Source organism: Mesoplodon bidens (genome assembly GCF_964165515.1).
Source record: "Mesoplodon bidens genome assembly, chromosome: 2".
NCBI lineage: Eukaryota > Metazoa > Chordata > Mammalia > Artiodactyla > Ziphiidae > Mesoplodon > Mesoplodon bidens.
Window position 1 is genome coordinate 174,417,077 of NC_138177.1, and position 15,437 is coordinate 174,432,513.

At 42.7% G+C, this 15,437-nt stretch overlaps 1 protein-coding gene across 1 annotated transcript in view; it reads left to right on the forward strand.

Annotated features, from left to right (window-relative positions):
- SPATA21 (spermatogenesis associated 21) overlaps nucleotides 1-15,437 on the forward strand; it is a gene marked incomplete at its 5' end in the record, with an annotated part of 33,619 nt that overhangs the window by 16,296 nt on the left and 1,886 nt on the right. The window contains 5 exon segments of the mRNA XM_081215730.1: nucleotides 319-390; nucleotides 509-626; nucleotides 14,052-14,091; nucleotides 14,095-14,224; nucleotides 15,032-15,209. Coding sequence (XP_081071856.1) covers nucleotides 319-390; nucleotides 509-626; nucleotides 14,052-14,091; nucleotides 14,095-14,224; nucleotides 15,032-15,209 — 538 coding nt within the window.

Consider the following 15,437-nt stretch of genomic DNA (forward strand, 5'->3'; position numbering starts at 1 on the left):
TGGTCATCCTCACCCTATAGATGAGAAAACTAGGGCTTAGGGGGGTTAAGAGACTTTGCCAAGGTCACAAAGATAGTAAGTGGTACACCTATGACATGAACCCAGTCTGCTGCTTCCAGGAACTCCTGGGAGCTTCTAACCCAGGAGATTTTAATTTTCACCTTCTACTTTCCTGTGTGCACCACGGTCTCTGCATTGAATATGCGTTACTTTTATAATCAAACCCAATGAGTAAATGCTAATAACCGCGCCTGGGTCGCAATGCCCGAGCCCGCTGTGAAAGGCCCCGGCCACCCTGTATTCTTCTGGCCTCCACAGGAGACGGCCACGTGAACTTCAAAGACTTCTTGGCCGTGATGACAGACACCAAGTGCTTCTTCTGCTCTGTGGGTGAGCAGGGGTGAGCCCAGGGCACTCAGAGCTGCGGGGAGGGACTAGGTGGCTGCCGGGGCCGTTAGGCATCCAGGGCTGTTAAGTGGTAACGGCAGCCACCATCCCATGCCCCCAGAAGAGAAGGCCCTGACGGACATGGCTCCCCCAAACCCCTGCACTCTGCTCTTTGAGATCCTGTCCCTGCTGGTGGAGATGCTGGCCTTACCTGAGGCAGCCTTAGAGGAGATCACCAGGTGAGTAGGACTGGCTGTTGGGAGTGGAGGGTTGCAGACACAGAAGTGGCACCTGGCATTTTGGCAGCTGAGGACTTTTGATAATTAGGACTCTTAGTTGCCAGTGAAACCCACATAAAACTGGCTTACACAACAGGGGAATGTATTGGCTCACATCACTGCTCAGGGCCTCAGGAATGGCTGGATCTAGGAGACCAGATGATACCATTCAGGCTTTCTCTCTCCTGCTCATCTCTGCATTAGCTTCAAGCTCAGCGAGGCTCTTCCCACAGTGGGAAGGATGGCAACCGGCAGCCTCTACTCTACTCATACCCTCCTTGTTTTGCAACCTCATCAGCAAGAGGAATACCTTCTTGCAGTACTCATACAGCAGTCCCAGAAAGGGAATGTGATAGGGCCTGTCTAGGGCTAGAGAACACGAGGTGGAAGCCTCCCCGTGTTGCCAGAGTGGGCTGGTGGGTGGTTAGTGGTTCACCTAAGGAAGAGACGGCTGTGTACAAAAACAACACGAACATTCGAGGGCTAGAAGCAGAGGGTCAAGGCAGAATGGCCCACCTGGTCTCTCTTGCAGCACACAGAAGCTTGTCCCTATCGCTCAGAAAGTTGGATCATTTTTTCCTGCCACAGACCAGGCTTTTTCGGCAGGGGCCAGAGGAGGGGGAATGATTGCAGGCTGTTCCACTAAAACCAACTTAGCAAACCCCAAAGACAAGAGATCTTTCTTCCTCCCAGCATCTATAAATCACTAAACATACATAACTCTGAAGACGACAAATGTATGATTTTAAAAGCAATAAAACAAATTCCCAGGTATCAATTTCTCCAGTTTAAAAATAGATAATTCCATGGGGCTTCCCTGGTGGCGCAGTGGTTGAGCGTCTGCTTGCTGGTGCAGAGGACACGGGTTCGCGCCCCGCTCCGGGAAGACCCCACATGCCGCGGAATGGCTGGGCTCCTGAGCTATGGCCGCTGAGCCTGAGTCATGGCCGCTGAGCCTGCGCGTCCGGAGCCTGTGCTCCGCAACGGGAGAGGCCACAGCAGTGAGAGGCCCGCATACCGCCAAAAAAAAAAAAAAAAATAGATAATTCCAGTAATCTTGAAGCCCCTGTGTGCCCTACCCCAATCACAAAATACTTTCTCCCTAACAAGAACCAACCCTTATTCCTTGGCTTTTTGTTTTAAAATTTCACTGCTTATTTTTTCCCGTATCGTTTATTGAAAATGTCATACATATGGCAAAGTTAAAAGAATTTTACAGTGAACATTTATATACCCACCACCTAGGTTCTACTGTTGCCATTTTGCCATACTTCTTTTGCCATGCTTCTATCCCTCTATCTGTTCACCGATCTATATTATTTTTTATTCATTTCAAAGTAAATGATAGTTATTTCCCTCTAAATACTTCAGCATACATGGCATTAGCTAATGATCAATATTTGTATAGAGCTTCCCCCCCCGCATATTGTGAGGTATAATGTACATTCAGTGAAATGCACAGATCTTAAGTGTATCATTGAATGAGTCTCAACCCATGCCCACACCCCAGTAACCTGAACCCCTTTCAAGATATACAGAACTTTACCATCATTCCAGAAAGTGCCCTCATGACCCTTGCCAGTTGGTCCCTGAACCGCCCCCCACCCCCACCCAGAGGCAATCACTCTTCTAATTTTTTTTTCCATTACAGAGTGGTTTTGCCTGACTTCATATAAATAGAAACAAACCGTATATAGTCATTAGTGTCTAGCTTCATTCACTCAGCATAATGCTTTTGAGATTCATCCATGTTGCTGTGGGCAGCAACAGTTCACTCCTCATTACTGTATCCCATTGGATGAATATATCACAGTCACAGTTCGTTCATCCATCCTTTCATGGGTAGATTTCTGAGCTGTTTTCAGTTTGGGGTTATAATGAATAAAGCTGCTATTAACATTTTTGTACAAGTCTTTGTGTGGACATATATTTTGTTACTTGGGTAAATACCCAGAAATGGAATTGCTGGGTCATAGGATAGGTGTATTTTACTTACAAGAAACTGCCAGACTTTTTTTATCTAAGTGATTCTGCCATTTTACACTCACATCAACAATGTACGAGAGTTCCAGTTGCTCCACATCTTGTGCAAATCCATACTGTCAGTCTTGCTAGTTTCAGTCAGTCTGGTGGATATGCAGTGGCACTTTTTAAAAAAAAATAAATTTTATTTGCTTATTCATTTTGGCTGCGTTGGGTCTTCGTTGCTGCGCACGGGCTTTCTCTAGTTGTGGCGAACGGGAGCTACCCTTTGTTGACGTGTGCGGGCTTCTCATTGCAGTGGCTTCTCTTGTTGCAGAGCACGGGCTCTAGGCACACGGCCTTCAGTAGCTATGGCATGTGGCCTCAGTAGTTGTGGCACACGGGCCCTAGAGCACAGGCTCAGTAGTTGTGGCGCATGGGCTTAGTTGCTCCACGGCATGTGGGATCTTCCCGGACCAGGGCTCGAACCCGTGTCTCCTGCATGGGCAGGCAGATTCTTAATCACTGCGCCACCAGGGAAGCCCTGCAGTGGCACTTTAAAATTTTGACTCACACTTGTTTGTATTCCTGAATACTTTATTGTTTAGCTTTCCATATTTTTTACCTCTATCAGAGTGGACTCATACTATAAGTCCTCTGTTACTTGCTTTTTCTTCTCAGTGTTATGTATTTGTGACTCATCCATGTTCTTATGCATAGCTGTAGATCATTTATCATTTTCACTGCAACACACTATTATCTGGTATGACTACATCACAATATATGTATTTGTTCTGAGATGGACATTAGGTCTATGTTCAGTTTCCAGCCATGGTAGCAACAGTGTTAATATTTTGTATATGTCTCCAGGATACCTGGGCAAGAGTTTCTCCAGAGCAGCAGTTTAAAAAGTTTTTGGTCTAGGAAACTGTCAATACTTTTATATATGAACTTAAAACTGAGAGATCTAAAAAATATCTATTAATTTATTTAACGAAGATAACCCCATTACGTTAATAGAAAAAAACATTTTAAATGAAAAAATAATGACATTTTCCAAAACAAACAAACAAGAAAGTTAATTAATGAGAAGAATGGCATTGCTTTACAATATTGAGAATCTCTTCAGTGTCTGGCATAAAAGAAGTTGGCTGGATTTTCCTATATGCTTCTGCATTCAATCTGTTGTTCTGGTTGAAGTATATGAAGAAATCCGGCCTCACACAAATATGTAATTGGAAAAAGTATTTTAATAGCCTTTTCATTTAATATCTCACATATCATGGAGGTATTTTTCTGATAGTACACCAAACTTGACGAGCAGTAGTGTCTTAAAAGTTGGTTGCAATATGGAATCTGATGCCATATCTGTGAACTGTTCGTTGTACTCTTTTATAAAAAAAATATTTATTTATTTGGTTGCATGGGGTGTCAGTTGCGGCCGGCAGGCTCCTCAGTTGCAGCCCCAGGGCTCCTTAGTTGTGGCAGGCGAACTCTTAGTTGCAGCATGCATGTGGGATCTAGTTCCCTGACCAGGGATCGAACCTGGGCCCCCTACATTGGGAGCACGGAGTCCTATCCACTGCACCGCCAGGGAAGTAGCCTCGTTGTACTCTTTTAAATAAAAATCTATTGGTCTGTTTTGTAGTTTAAATGGATCTTTTCCCATGAATGGCTTTTGTAACATGTTCATTTAGAACATATTGCGTATCTTCTAAATGTTGACACATTTCATTGTAGTTATTCTATATATTATATGTATAATTATTAATATCACTCCTAACGTCAGAAAAGTCTTTAGGGAATTCCCTGACGGTCCAGTGGTTAGGACTTGGTGCTCTCACTCCTGGGGCCCAAGTTGGATCCTTGGTTGGGGAACTAAGATTCCACAAGCCACGTGGCATGGCCAAAAATAAATAAATAAATAAAATAAAGTCATCCTTGCTTTAAAAAAAAAAGTTTTTAAATATTAGAAGTGTTGTGTGAGGCTACAGTTCACTCATTTTGACTGTTATAAACTATTCTGTGTATGAACATGCATATGATACATGCTTATTGTAATGGGTCTTTTAAAGTTTTATTTATTATTTATATTATTTTGGCTGCACTGGGTCTTCATTGTGGCACGTGGGCACTCAGGCTCTTTGTGGCGGTGCACGGGCTCTCTAGTTGCAGTGTGTGGGCTCTAGAGCACTTGGGCTTAGTTGCAGTTATGTGGGGATCTGAGTTCCCTGACCAGGGATCGAACCCGGGCCCCCTGCATGGGGAGCTCAGAGTCTTAACCACTGGACCACCAGGAAAGTCCCATGATAATGGATTTGCTTTCCCAAATTCTAATTTTTTACTTGAAAGCTTTAATTTTGTCATAGGTAACAAATGCTGTCAGTTGTTTTCCTTGAAAGGATGGGCTAACTTCATCCATTTTCGAGAAAATATCTGCCAAAATACGCAAGGCTGCATAACCATAGTTTATCCTTTTTTCAAGTAAAAAATGACATTTAGTGTGTAGGGGAGGTAAAATTTTCCTTTACCCTCTTAGAGCTTCCAGCTGGGACTGATGTAAGACAGACTAACAGGAGAAAAGCATACAAGTTTAACTTACATGCACATGGGAGCCCTGACAAGAGTAATGAAGACCAAAGAACTGACAAGCCCGAGGGGCTTGCATACAAGGTTGAAAAAAAAGAGCAGCAACTGTAGAAAACTAACTAAAATATATGGGCAGGGACTTCCCTGGTGACGCAGTGGTTAAGAATCTGCCTGCCAATACAGGGGACACGGGTTCGAGCCCTGGTCGGGGAAGATCCCACATGGTGTGTAGCAACTAAGCCCACGCACCACAACTACTGAGCCTGCACTCTAGAGCCCATGAGCCACAACTACTGAAGCCCACGCGCCCAGAGCCTGTGCTGTGCAACAAGCGAAGCCACTGCAATAAGAAGCCCGCACACTGCAACGAGGCGTTGCCCCCGCTCGCTGCAACTAGAGAAAGCCCGTGCGCAGCAAAGAAGACCCAGTGCAGTTAAAAAAAAAAGTATATATATACATAAATATACACACACATATATATATATATATATATATATATATATGCAGAATGAGAGAGATAAGAGTTATTTTAACCATGTCTGTTTGTACAGAGTTCTCTTGGCCTGGACTCTTCTTTTTTTTTCCCTTTGGCCACACCACACGTATACACTGGCCCTCAGCAGTGAAAACACGGAGTCCTAACCGTTGGACCGCCGCGAAATTCCCTCTTCCTCTCTTGTGATAAGAATGTTTCTTCCTCCTGGTTCAGGGAGGGCAGCTTCCACCTGGGAATTTTATCTCCTGCTTTTAGAAAGAAAAAGTCAGTGGACCCCTCTTGCATCTATTGTTTTTCAAGTGCCTTGAACTGAAAATAATCAACATGCCGAAGTGGCACGTATTGGGGTGGCATGTCCTAAACTCCTTCATTTCCTCCATCTGGCACTTCCCTAGACGTTTCATCTATTAAAAGCTGAGTTGGTGGCCGTGGAGAAAAAGTCGGGTTAGAAGTTGCAAAGAGATCTGTGAAAGGGGGCTGAACACAGATCGGAACAAGCAGAAAAGAACAAATCTAAGCACATGATCCCGTATTGCCCTGGATCCGACTCTTAGTCCTGAGAACAGGTCAGTTCAGTGACAGTCGGAGCTCACTTTAGGAGGCAATGGTATAGGTGGGAGTAGGGCACCCGCCTAACTTAGGCCTTTATATGGTGAGCTGCTAGCAAGCATTTAATGAGGGGCATTTCTTTGGAAACAAAAGAGGAACAGAGGTTAACGGTTAGGATAAATTGTAAACTCAGTTTTTGAGGCCAGAGGGCAGTTGATTGTGAGATTCTTACATGTCAGTCTCAAAGCATCTTTAGATGGTGGAGGGACTTCCCTGGCGGTCCAGTGGTTGAAACTCCGCGCTTCCACTGCAGGGGGCACGGGTTCGATGCCTGGTTGGGGAACCCGGATACCGCGTGCCACACGGTGGCCAAAAGAGAAAAAAAAAACAAAACGGTGGAGTGAGGCTACCTCGTGGCTCTCTGATGAATTTTCTGGCTTGCGGTCTGAATGTCTTTGGTGACGGCACTGGGTGCTCCAGTGAACAGACAGCAGCAGGCATACAGGGTTGTTACACATGATCTGTTGCAGTGATTTTTTCTTACTGAAGTTTGTGTTAAGTTGCTTTAGCTTGCAGGGCATTGGGAAAAGGGCAGTCCTAGTGTTCAGTGATGCCAGGTCCGGAGGGTGGAGGGGAACTAGAAATGTTGATTACTAGAAACGTTTATTCACTTTGTGAATACACAAAGTGGCAGGAGGAGCCAGTTTGTAAAGAAGACAAAAAGCTCAAAGTGAACTGTTCAACAACCTACAAAGGTGTGTTATAGTTTTTATTGAAACAAAGAACTTGTCTCTCCACAATCAGTTCCATTTTTATCAAATAAAGACTAATTTGTCTGTAAAAATATTTTTTGTTATTGAAGTGTAGTTGATTTACAATGTTGTGTTAGTTTCAGGTGTACAGCAAAGTGATTCAGGTCTATATATATACTAATATATATATTACTGTGTGTATATATATATTAGTGTGTGTGTGTGTGTGTGTGTGTGTGTGTATATATATATATATATATATCACTTTCTTTGTGGACAAATCAGGCAAGTATCAGAAATCACAAAGAGTTCCCTAGTGGCCTAGTGGTTAGGATTTGGCGCTTTCACTGTGGAGGCCGGGGTTCAATTCCTGGTCCAGGAACCATCCCACAGGCCGCACAGCACGGACAAAATTAAAAAAGAAAAAAAGAAATCACAGAGGCAAAGAACCTAGAAAGTTAAATGTATGGCTCTCTCCATTCTTTTTTACTTTTAATTTACTGTCATGGTTGACATACATCAAACAATGCACTTTAACTGGGCATTTTGTTCTTAGGTTGAATTCATAGCATTATAATGTTAAACATCTGGTAGAGATAACATATGCTTGTTTGACTAGTCTTAATTTATATAAGCTTTTTTTCCTTTCTTTAAGCCAATTAGATACAGCTCTCTTACAAGTTAATTTTTATCAATACCATCTGGAGTAGAAAAACATTACCTACATATTTTTTATATATATATATATATATATATATATATATGTATGTATACATAAACATGCAAGACCCAATGCAGCAAAAATAAATACATTAAAAAAATAAATAAATCTATTAAAAAAAAAGGAACTCGTTTCATTTCTGGTGGGAATGCAAAATGGTACAGCCACTTTGGAAGACAGTTTGGCGGGTTTTTTTTTAATTCATTAGTTAATTTCTTTTTGTCTGCATTGGGTCTTCGTCGCTGGGTCTTCGTTGCTGCGCATGGGCTTTCTCTACTTGCGGTGTGCGGGCTTCTCATTGCGGTGGCTTCTCTTGTTGTGGGGCTTGGGCTCTAGGCACGTGGGTTTCAGTAGTTGTGGCATGCAGGCAGAGCACAGGCTCAGTAGTTGTGGCGCACAGGCTTAGTTGCTCTGCGGCACGTGGGATCTTCCCAGACCAGGGATCGAACCCGTGTCCCCTGCACTGGCAGGTGGATTCTTAACCACTGTACCATCAGGGAAGTTCCAGTTTGGTGGTTTCTTACAAAACTAAACAAACTCTTACGATATGATCCAGCAATTGTGCTCCTTGGTATTTACCCAAAAGAACTGAAAATTAACTGTGCTACACCTACACAGTGGAATATTCAGCACTAATAAGAGCCATCAAACCATGAAAAGACAGAGGAAACTTAAATGCATATTGCTACATGAAAAAAACTGATCTGAAAAGGCTACATATTTTACAGTTCCAACTATGTGACATTCTGGAAAAGACAAAACAATGGAGACAGTAAAAAGATCAGTTCTTACTGGGGTGAGGGGAGAGGGAGGGAAGTAGAGCACAGATTTTTAGAGCAATGGAACTATTCTGTATTACCAAAATGGTAGATACGTGTCATTTCACATTTGTCACAACTCATACAATGTACAACACTATGAGTGAACCCTAAGGTAAACTATGGCCTTATGGTAATAATGATACGTCAGTGTAAGTTCATCAGTTGTAACAAACGTTCCACTCTGGTGGGGGATGTTGATCATGGGGGAGTCTGTGGGTGTGTGTGTGGGGGGGGAGGGCAGCGGGTATATGGGAACTCTCTGTACTTTCCACTCAATTTTCTGTGAATCTAAAAAAGTCTATCAAAAAAAAATCTTAGTTAAGAAAAAAAAAATACACTATAAATAGAAGGTCCCCGCACCCAAATTAATTGACCATATACACTTGGGTTTACCTCTGGATTCTTTATTCTCTTCCTGTGTCTGTATTTCTGCAAATACTACATAGGTCTTGATTACTACAGCTTTATAGTAAGTATTCAAATCAGGTAGAGTAAGTCCTCCAACTTGTTCTTTTTCAAAGAGTTCTAGATCCTGTTCTATTCTAGGTCCTTTGCATTTCTATATAAATTTTAGAATCAGTTTGTCAATCTCTATAAAAGAGCCTGCTGGTATTTTGTTGGGATTGCATTGAATCTATATGTTCATTTTGGGAGAAATGACATCTTAATAATAACAAGTCTTTCAGTCCATGAACATGGTATAACTCTTTACTTATTTAGGTCTCTAATTTCCAGCAAGATTTTGTAGTTTTCAAGATATAGATCTTTTACATATTTTGTTGAATATATCCATAAGTAGTGATAAGGTGCTGAGAGTTTAGACCTCTGCAAAGCATGAGAGTTCATGGTTAAGAAGTTTAAAAAATATATATATATATATATATCCATAAATATTTAATATTTTATACTGTTGTAGATGTTTCCATTTTCCTATTGCCCACTGCTGGTATTATAGAAGCATAGTTTATTGTTGTATATTGATCTTGTATCCTATGACCTTGCTAAATTCACTTATTAGTGCTGGTAGCTTTTTATAGTAGATTTCTTAAGATTTTTACACACACAATGATGTCATCTGTGAATAAAGACAGCTTTACTTCTTCCTTTCCAATCCGTTAGCATTTATTCCTTTCTCTTGTTTTACTGCACTGGCTAAGACCTTAAGTAAAACAAAAGCGATGACAGCAAACATTTTTGCCTTTGCTCCGGATCATGGGGGAAGCAATCAATCTTTCGCCATTAAGCTTGATTTTAGCTGTAGGATTTTCATAGATACTTTTATCATGTTGAGGAAGTTCCTTTCTATTTCTAGTTTGCTGAGAGTTTTTATTATGAATGGGAGTTGAATTTTGTCAAATGCTTTTTCTGCATCTTGAGATGATTTTAAGGTTGTTCTCTTACATTCTGTTAATATAGTAGATAAAACTGATTTTTCAATGTAAACTAACTGCATTCTTTGGGAAAACTCCACTTAGTTGTAATGTATTATCCTTTTAATATATTACTGGATTCAACCTGCTATTTTGTTAAGAATTTTGGCACCTATGTTCAAAGGAGATATTGGTCGTTAACTTGCTTTTTGGGTGATATCTAGTGTTCCTGTTAGTATAATGCTGGCATCATAAAATGAGTTATGTGTTCTCATGTCCTGAAAGAGTTCATGAAATCTTGGTATTCAGTCTCCTCTAAAGGTTTGGTAGAACTTACAGTGAAGCCGCTTGGACCTTGTTTTCTTTGTGGGGAGGTTCTTTTGTTTGTTTGTTTTGTTTTAATTGAAGTATAGTTGATTTACAATGCTTCAGGTGTACAGCAAAGTGATTCAGTTACATATATACATATATTCTTTTTCAGATTCTTTTCCATTATAGGTTATTACAAGATATTGAATATATTTCCCTGTGCTATACAGGTCCTTGTTGTTTATCTATTTTCTATATAGTAGTGTGTATATTTTAACCCAAACTTCTAATTTATCACCCCCCCCCACTTACCCCTTTGGTACCAATTAGTTTGTTTTCTATGTCTGTGAGTTTATTTCTGTTTTGTAAGTTCATTTATATCATTTTTTTATTTTCCACATATAGGTGATATCATATATTTTCTCTGTCTGACTTCACTTAGTATGATAATCTCTAGGTCCATCCATGTTGCTGCAAAAGGCATTATTTCATTCTTTTTTTATTCCATTTTATATTTTATCATCTTTATCCAGTCATCTGTTGATGGACATTTGGGTTGCTTCCATGTCTTGGCTATTGTAAATAGTTCTGCTATGAACATTGGAGTGCATGTATCTTTTTAAACTAGAATTTTCATCTTTTCCAGATATATGCCCAGGAGTGGGATTGCTAGATCATATGGTAACTCTATTTTTAGTTTTCAAAAGAACCTCCATACTGTCTTTCATAGTGGCTTGCGCCAATTTACACTCCCACCAATAACGTAGGAGGGTTCCCTTTTCTCCACACCCTCTCCAGGCTTTCTCTTTCTTCTTGAGTATTTTTGGCAGTTACTTCTACATAATATGGATGTACTACAATATTTTGGTTAATGATTTTTAGACTTGTATCTACTGACTTCCTGTTATGGTAAGAATTTAGCTGTCTGATACAACTATCCCCTCAGCTCCTCCTTCCCCATTCAAATATATTATCATTTTTTTACTAAATGTTTGGGGTTTCTAATATTATGGCTACACAATTATTCACAGCTGGGCATTTTTTTATATAATGATTTCATTTCCTTTCTTGTTTTTTCATTTCCTAAAAGTTGACAATTGCCTTTTTTTTTTCTTTGTATTCACTGACAATTCTTGTACCTTCCTAGAGCTTCTTTTTCTTGGAGGCATTTTCTAAATAATTCCATTCTTCTCATTTTTGGATTAATTTCTTCTTAGGCATGCTGCAGAGCCGTCATCTTGGGAGTCTGTTGTCATCCTAGGAATTCTTTCTTCCTTTCCTCTGATTGGAATTCTGTCTACTGGATCGCATGTCTTACTTTTCCTTGGTTTGCTTACTCTTTCTTGGTTTGCTTACTCTTCGTTTGATTTGCTTAAAAAAAATAATAATGGGAGCATGTTTCACCAGTAGCTTTTTGGGGTTAGAAAGGCAGTAATTCAGCGACAGGTATGGGAATGCCAGCCCTTGAAATTTCTGTCTTTTAAGCTATAGTGATCCAATCTAAACTGGTTGTCCTCTATAGCAGTTGCACTGCCATTGTGGGATCTCCCTTCACCATCTTCCTTTAACTTTTGTCTTTCTCCTGTGTTAGATCTATTACTTTCTGTATGTATATCTTCCTTTTCTTTTTGGTTTATGCCCTCATTTTGGAAGAACATGCCCTCCAGTACCTTCTTGAGAAAGGATGAATGGGAGGCAAGAGTTTTGAGATTTTGTATGTCTACAAAAGTGTTTATTCTACCATCACACTTACTGAATAGTTTAGCTAGGTACAGAATTCTAGATTAGTGTATTCATTAAGGAATAGACCCCAATGTACTATAGTTCAAACAATATAGTTTATTTCTTTCATATTGATGGCTTGGAGGAAGCAGGCAGGAAGGCAAGGTTGCTCAAGCACCCAGTTTCTTTCCCACTTATTCTTCCACCATTCCCTAGGTCAATCCTAAGCCAATTTACCAGCAACACATCTAAATTCAAGCCCACAAGAAGGGGAAGGAGAGGAAGTAGAGAGCAAGCAATTTCCTTTAAAATTGCGACTGAGAAAGTTGCACACACTCTGCTCATGTCCTGTTGGCCCCTGTGGGGTGAAGTTATTTTCTAGTCCATCTTTTTACTCAGGATGTTGCCTTTTCAGGTTCTAATTTTACACAGGGGTCTAGATCCAATCTCCATTTGAGGGCTCTGGTATTCATTTTCTATTTTCTCTGTGTGAAGCTCAGTAAAACCCAAAATTCCAGGCTTCAGGGATAGGCAGAGGCCCTAGCAGAACCACCCGCTTAAGCCCTAAGGGCTTCCTAACACTCTGAGTAGCATGCCTAGCCTTCATCACTGCCTACAAAGTCCCAGGTAGTCTGGCCCTCCCATCTTGCTGCCCATTTCTACCCCCTTCTCCCTCACACACAAGCTCTAGCCCCTCTCGGTTCCTAGAGCTCACCAAGCTCTTTCGCACCTCCTGGCCTTTTCACAGACCATTCCCTCTGCCTGAAAGAGGCTTCTTCCCGATATCCACTTAGCTTGCTTCCTCCCCTCATTTTGCTCAAATGCTACCACCTCGAGACTTTCAGACTACTGTGGACAAAATAGCTCATCACTACCTCCTACTCAGCTTTTACTTTCTCTCAGAACACCCATCACTCCCCACATGGTACCATAATTTATTTACTTGTTCATGGCCCAACTCTCCCACTAGATATGTGCCTAGGTAGTTGATTTAGAAGGTGATACCAGGGAGCAGAAGTGAGGGAAGGGACATGAACACAAAAGGAGGAGGAGCCAATACAGTGATGTGCCACTGAGGCAGCCATCCCCAGGATCTTCTGAGGAGACTATGAATGGTGGCTCAGAACCGTCAGGGGAAGAGACAGGAGCCTGTATACCTCAGCTGCTGGTTCCTTTGTCAAGGGTGCCCCACAGAGGTGTTTAACTCCCCTGCACTTCTGGGGCGTACATGTGTCAGAGAGGCTCTGGAGCAAGCAGCAAGAGGTAAGACCTGAGGTGAGACTGTGCCAGGTTGTCCCTGTGCAGAGCTGGTTGAGGCCCATGTAGAAGTGGTTGCTGTGACAGTGGCTGGAGTAAGAGGTGGGGCTGAGAGATGACACAAGGACCTTATATGAATATCTCCTGCACTGCTCTTTCCCAAGCATTTAGGTGAGTGGCCAGCATACAGTAAACACTCAATAAATATTTGAATGAATGAATGAATGGTGCTGCAGTCTAGTGGGGAAAAGGCAAGTAGTGATGAGTTAAGAAGATTAAGTGGGCTGTGATAGGGTTAAGTACAAGTTGTCAGGGGGACTATAGCGGGAGCCTAACTCGTCTATTGGAGGAGAGAGGACTTTCTGGAAGAGATGGCCCTTAAGCTGCAATCTGGAAGATGAGGAGGAGTTAACTGTACAGCTGGCTTACAAAGCACTTGACACCTAAGTAAAAATACCAGTGATAGACATCACGGGCAACATTTACTAAGCTCTTTCCTTGAGTCAATTTGCTGAGTGCTTAATGGGTCTTGTTATTTAATCTTTGTTTTTAACCCTATAAAAACGTTGACTGATCTGCTTAGAGGAGTCAAGTGACTTCCAATGACTGGTAGAGATAACCATTTCCCCCCACTTTACATAGGGGTGACTGAGACCCAGAGCAGGGCAGTGACTTGCCCACAGTCACAGGAAGTTAATGGTTGAGCCAGGACTAAAACCCAGACCTCTTGTGGCCCTGCTCCTGAGCTGGCCAGACAGAACAGGGGCTCAGAAGAGTGAGGGAGGAAGAGGGTGAATTAAACACGGCTGGGCTGAGCTGGGTGGCACTGCCTCCCCAGCTATTACCAGAAGAAGCTGAAGGAAGGCACCTGTAAGGCCTGAGAGATGGAACCGGCCATTGGCCGGCTGCAGTCCCAGAAGCTTCCCTACAACCCACAGCAGGCAGACACCTTGGAAGTCCCAGAACGAAGAGCCATCAGGATCCTGAGCCAGCTGAAGCAGCAGAACTATGGTGAGGGCCCTGGGTGCCCACACAGCCAGGCCCAGGAGCTGAGACATGGTTTCCCACTTTGGGCTTAACTGTGTGCCATCAGCCAGCTGGCTGATGATCACCACCCATCTCCAGCCTTCTGCACACTCTTTCCCCTGAGCCTTAGCCCTGAGCACAGGTTGGTCCCAAGAGCCTGGACTGAGAAGCAAGAGTGCTTAGCAATCCCACCTCATCATTTACTGAGCACCCTCTGGGGTCACTCACTATGCTAAGCCCTTTGCAGACATGCTAGAATTTAATCCTCATAATCACATATTTACCCCACGTATTCACGAAGAGAAAACTGAAGTTTAAGCAACTTGCCCAAGGTCCCACAGCTAGCATGTGTCAGAAAGGGGAGTTTATACCCAGCTCTGACTCCAAAACCTGTGCTCTTTTCTCTGGGCAAGGTTACCTTCCCATAATAGTAGACTTCTACTGTGTGCCAAGTGATGGGCTAGAAGCTTTCTAGAGTCTTCAGAGTGTCTTCTGCCAGGACTCATCCCAAAGACACGTGCTCCTTTTTAAGCAGGTATTAGCCCTTACACTGTTCTCAGCATTTAGCTGAGTACTTTGCATTTATTATCCCTTTAATCCTCATCATTAACTCTGAGGCGGATGCCACCATCAACTCCAGCTTATGCAGAAGCTCAGAGAGGTAAAGTTACTTGCCCAAACCCACCCAGGTCGTTATGTGGCAAAGCTGGGATTTCACATGGATCTGCCTGCCTCCCAGGACTGGACGTGCTCTGAAACATTCCCCTCTCCTGCCTCTTCCACCTTTGCCAGCTGCCAACCTGCAAAGCTCCTATGCCCAGGTGCCTTGCATCCCGCTCTGCCCGCGGCTGGACAAGAATACGGTCCGCCGGAAGCAGGGCAGCCACTACATGCTGGAGCTGTGTACCCCCACCGGCCTGGGCCCTGACACCCGTAGCCTCTTCTTCCAGACTGGATCTCAAGGAAGCAGGTGGGTACCCAGAGGGCAGGGACCGCAGCCCAGGCCCATCCACCTCCTTCCTTATGAAGTCCCTGGCCTAACCCAAGTGAAATCCATCCTTCCAAGAGATGCCTCAGAGACTGTTGTTCCAGGGAGGAAAAAGGGGAAAGGATGGAAGGGGGAAGAAACTAACCTTTGAGAGTCTGTGTCCCAGGTAGATTGTTCCTAAGTCAGGGTACTTACGCCTTTCTGTGCCCG